The sequence below is a fragment of the Daldinia vernicosa genome (assembly GCF_022497035.1).
Source record: "Daldinia vernicosa strain CBS 139.73 unplaced genomic scaffold F5Y00scaffold_16, whole genome shotgun sequence".
Classification (NCBI taxonomy): domain Eukaryota; kingdom Fungi; phylum Ascomycota; class Sordariomycetes; order Xylariales; family Hypoxylaceae; genus Daldinia; species Daldinia vernicosa.
The window spans coordinates 538,091-542,886 of record NW_025953932.1 but is presented as its reverse complement, the minus strand read 5'-3'; the positions used below and the strand labels follow the sequence as shown (position 1 = coordinate 542,886).

General features: G+C 50.4%; 1 protein-coding gene across 1 annotated transcript; it reads right to left on the bottom strand.

Moving 5' to 3' along the window:
- Positions 1-68: 68 nt before the first annotated feature.
- On the bottom strand, positions 69-4,796 carry F5Y00DRAFT_43489 (ARM repeat-containing protein). Its single transcript, XM_048013655.1, has 5 exons — positions 4,375-4,796; positions 4,206-4,226; positions 3,611-4,068; positions 2,738-2,924; positions 69-2,396 (listed from the first exon to the last, which is right to left on the bottom strand). Exons 1-5 carry the CDS (start codon positions 4,594-4,596, stop codon positions 222-224), a joined length of 3,063 nt encoding a protein of 1,020 aa, XP_047866130.1. The 5' UTR covers positions 4,597-4,796; the 3' UTR covers positions 69-221.

Genomic DNA, 4,796 nt, shown 5'->3' with positions numbered 1-4,796 from the left:
ATATCCTGCGTAGAAAGGAAGTAAGGGTGACATGTTGATGGCGCGAGAAAAGGAAAGCAGTGTCATCAAGCTCGTATGAAGCATCTCATTCATTCTTTGCGAAATGGCCACGAAGACCACGTAACCGACCATTAGGGAAAATTCCACCGAAAATGGTTTTTCGTCCGAGTTCATTATCGTACCGTTACAAGTATCATGACCGCCGTAGGCATGAGAAACATCTAGAAGAAATCGCCTTCGCCAGGTCCGGGGTTAACACCAGCACCAGGGTATGTAGGGTACTGGGCCAGTCGTGGCGGTTGCGGAGGAGCATTGCCGGGCACGCCCATGCCATTGGGGGGAGGGTATGCCATTCTACCTCGAGTACCGTTGATACCGCTGGGGCTGTGACCATTCGTATAGGGACCAGGTGGCGATACAATAGACTGGCTCGTCATGGCGCGAGTGTGGGGGGGACGAATCGCAATCTGACCCTGGGTTGGGTCGGCGGGAGTGGCCTGTCCGCTGGTATTGGCACTTCGAGTGTCATGCTGCTGGATCTTGGCCTGAAGGCGGCGACCGTACGGAGTGTTTCTGACAGTGGGGACAATCGGACGGATGGCTTCGACCAGCGGAATCTTCATGGGGTAGGTGCAATGGTCCAAGGCGGTCTGAACAACGTAATTACCAAACGAATCACGTAGAAGGCGCTCCATCTCGCCCGGGGCCAGGAGTTCGTTGACCATCATGTCTTTGGAGTCGTCATTGCCGCAACGGATGCACTTCTCCATAACGTTGGAGCTGAACTTGTGACGGGACAGCTGGCTGATCTTGCCACGGAATTGCTGTATCAACGGCTCGGTGAAGACACTCTCGTTCAGGTCAATGATGTATTGAACCACATAATTGCCAAAGGGGTCTTGTACAAGTCGAGTGGCATTCTCGGTAATTTTAGTAACAAGCCACATCTTTTGTTCTCCCGAGGCATGGTCAATGCATCGTTGGAGCACGCAGCAGCCATGACGGTGGGTGCCCACTTCAATACAATTGTTGCCGACCGCACTGAAAATGAACTGGGCGTCTTCCGGGCTGAGCTTGTTAAGACACTTCTGGATCACATGGTTTCCATTGAGATCTTGGATGAGTTCGACGACTCGATATCGCAAGGCCTCGATGATGAGCTGGACATGTGTAGGAGTCGAGACAAACTCGATCATCTTCTGCAATGCTCGCGTGCCATGCTGGTTGAGCGCAATACGGACCATCTCTGCAGACGCGTTCTGAATCAGTACAGTACGCTCGTCGTCGGTGCAATATTCCAGAAGCTTTTGGCACAAGTAATTTCCAAAGGGGTCCGTCATAAGCTCGACGACATGCTGATTCGTCTCCAGCCAGATCATATGAACCTGTTCGGGGTTTCGGTTCTCGAGTTGCTTCTGCAAGTATCGGCAGCCGTGCTGGTCCTTGCAAAGATCGTAGATTGTACCTCCTACCTGCTCCAAGGATAGGTTGGCATAACGGGTCATGGCCTCATTATCCTGAGCACGACGCTGCTGCATTACACGCTGCTGAGAGTCTCGAGGCTGAGCATGAGGCTGGTATATGGGACCGTAGCCGACATAGTTCTGGGGAGGGTAATTGTTCATTCCCATGTTCTGCATGCCCATTGTGATCATGTTCATGTTGTATCCAGGACCGGGACCGGGGCCGTTAGGGTTCGGCTGGCTGTATCCACCATAGAATTGCTGGTAAGGCCCAAGAGATGAGGGCGAACCAGCAGCTGCTGCCCCTGTTCCGGCAGAGACAGGCGACTGAACGGCGGCCTGGCTGGATGCAATCGGGCCAAATGCAGGAGCGCCACCCTGCAACTGCGATGAAATTGAAGGGTATGGTGCACCAGCTTGAGCGGCGGCAGCATGGTTGTCATTGGAAAGCTCACGGCTGTGACGTTTCATGGCGCCAGGGGGGATTCGGCCAATGCTCGCATTGTGGTTGTGGAAGTGCTGTTGGGCATGGGCATTTGCATTGCTCGAGGGAGTCAAGGTGGCGCTAGGGACGTTCTTGACGGCAGCTATCTCGCCTGCAGAGAAGGATGTCTGTAGCTTGGGAGGTGTAGAGAGCACCTGAGTAGATGAGGGGGTCATGGTTGAGGTAGTTGCGGTGTCCGTACTAGTCTCCCTGTACTGGCTCACATCAAGTGAGTGACGGAAAGGGCGACTACCAACAGAGGTAGTATCAGCCGATGAGCCAGCTTGGCTAGTAGACATGCTTTCGGGGGTATTCATTTGGGACGTTCCCAGGGTAGATAGACTCTGCTGTTGTCGATGGCGGGGAATGTTTGCCCAGCCGTTGGTAGGGGTAGCTTCACCACTTGCACGGTGAGATGCGAGGTCAACTGCAGCAGAAGAAGCAGATAACTGTGGAAAGATTAGTGTCCCGATAACTAGCAACACTAGATATCTCACGGAAGGTAAAAGTGAAGATGCAATAGCGGTTACCAATTGAGAATAATGTGAGGAGTGAATGATTCTCGTAAAAAAGAAATACAATCTCCAAAGTAAGGTGGAAAGTGATATGTGCGCTAGATCAAAACATTTACAAGCACAGTTCGCCTTAAAAGGTACTCAAATATTGTTCGAGAAACCGGGAGCACAGACCATAAACAGGACAAACAAGCAAACATACAGTAGGGAACAACGCGTGACTCAGGTAAAGTGAGGTAAAAGTGAAGGAGTGATGAAGGCAGGTGTCAACTTACCACATTGGGATTTCCTTTCTGCGCGTAGAGCTGAGGGAAACCGTCCTCACTGGCGTCAATGTTGGAAAAGTTGTTCAAATCCATCGAGGATTCGTCGTCTCTAAAGAGAAAACCAGTTGTGTTGGTCTGATCGATGTTATCGTAGAGATTGCCGCGACGTGTAACGGGCATAGAATACCGATTAAGACTGGCAAGGTTTCTACGTTAGTAGCTGCTAAATACCTGCAGACCGGCTGACGAAGTACACAAAAGGCACAAGAATAGAAATATGTTAACCCCCCAAGCGTACAGTGGTCAACAGCGCGACGTTGGAGTGTTAAGTAGAAATGGTTAGAAGGGAAGGAGATAAGGAGATGTTTGTTGGTGGAGATGGGATGTATTAGTAGCCGGGAAATGTGTTGAGGGGGAGGAATTTATTTTTCCAAGAGAGGGATATTTTTTTTTCTACTTAGGTAGAAGTGGACGAAGTGGTGTATCTCGAATTCAATAGGGCTTGTCAATCCAGGGCTTGCCATAATGCAATGGTATAATGACAGAGAATTGCATGAAAAGAGAGGTTGGGCCAAGTCAAGCACCTCGCTGACAATGTCTGCGAACCCAAATTGACGAACTCGCGCCCAATAAACTACCAAAGTAAAACAAGATGCCCGTACAATCTTTGATCAAGGAAATCCCTCGCCTTATCTACCTTCCTCGCGTCAAACGCAAAGGTTTTTTGCTGCCATAAATACAAAATTTTCTTGACCACCATGCATGGAGGTCCAGACGTGACAACAATCGGTGTTGCTGACGAACATTTCGGCAAGATTGCGCGTGGAGAAAAAAAAATAATGGATAAAAGGAGAAAACCGAATGCCAGGAAGTATCACTTACGCATTAGTTGATCGATGACTTGTAGGATCCTGGCGAAGAGCCTCCTCCTTCTCGTCTTCGTCGCTGTTCCTACGAGATCCCGGCACGGAACGGGATGGTATAGCGTCGTCGAAAAAGCGAGACTGAAGAATGCCCGACTGGGGAGAGGTGAGCTGAGATCCGGATCTCCCCGGTCGATTGAAAAGCCCCGGCGGAGATACAAGACCAAGGCTAGGAGTCGAATATCGGTTAGGACGAGAGAACATGGTAGGGAATCCCGAGCCTGTCTCTCGATACTCGGGGGGCGTCGTCGGCTCGGACTGGTGACCTGTCAACCCGTTTCCTCGGCCTAGATCCTCCTGCATCTGGGCAATATCGAATTCATCCCGACGCTGCTGCTGGTCCAATTTATGCATCTCGGCCTCGAAGCGCCGCTTCTGCTCTCGAAGCTTTTCATACTCGATTTTCTTTTTCTCTAACTATACAAATTGTGAGCACTAACTCAACTATGCTAAAACGACGATAATCGCAAATAGGAATCTAGGTACTGAGCGCATGCGCGGAGGTGCGACTCGGGAATGGACAGAGACGACAAGCGGTAAAGAGACAGCCTTACCAGTTGTACTTTATACTGCGTCTAGGGTAACCAAGGTCAGCTATGTGTTTCACAAGGACAAGACATGCAATTAGGAGCATTGAGACATGCTCGGGGCAGTTTCTAGTAAGGCCGAAGGCCTATCCCGACCACAATATTTTGCGGGATGCCCAAATTCGGGGAGACTCACGGCAGAATATTCTTGTGGTTCCGGCATTCGCTGGGTAGATATAGTGGACAATGTTGGTACACGCCCCGAATCGGTGGTGAACCGTCGAGGCAAAGTCGTTCGAGGGTCTTGCGAGACTGGCTGAGGAGGCATGGGCCTGCCATTTCTCTGCGGTGAGACAAGAGAATTCATCGGCGCCTCGTTTCTCGGAGACTGCTGAGTGCGAAATCGATAATCATCCATGCTATTCTGTTGTTACAACACCAAAAGCTTTCGTACAGGCCAAATTGGCAATCACCGGAATTTTCTATAAACTGGAGTTCCAGAAGACGATGGTCAGCATGCTAGGGATACACAATGAAACCAATCGCAAGAAGCCGACACCGAAAATTTTGCTCTCTCCAAAGTGCAGTCAAGGGAATTCAGGGGAATTGGGCAATCAG

Coding starts and splice junctions, on each gene's coding strand:
- F5Y00DRAFT_43489 (XM_048013655.1), bottom strand. CDS start 4,596: ATGGATGATTATCGATTTCGCACTCAGCAGTCTCCGAGAAACGAGGCG. Junction 4,069..4,205: donor CGCAGTATAAAGTACAACTG/GTAAGGCTGTCT, acceptor CAATTTGTATAG/TTAGAGAAAAAGAAAATCGA. Junction 2,397..2,737: donor AGAAAGGAAATCCCAATGTG/GTAAGTTGACAC, acceptor ATCTTTCCACAG/TTATCTGCTTCTTCTGCTGC.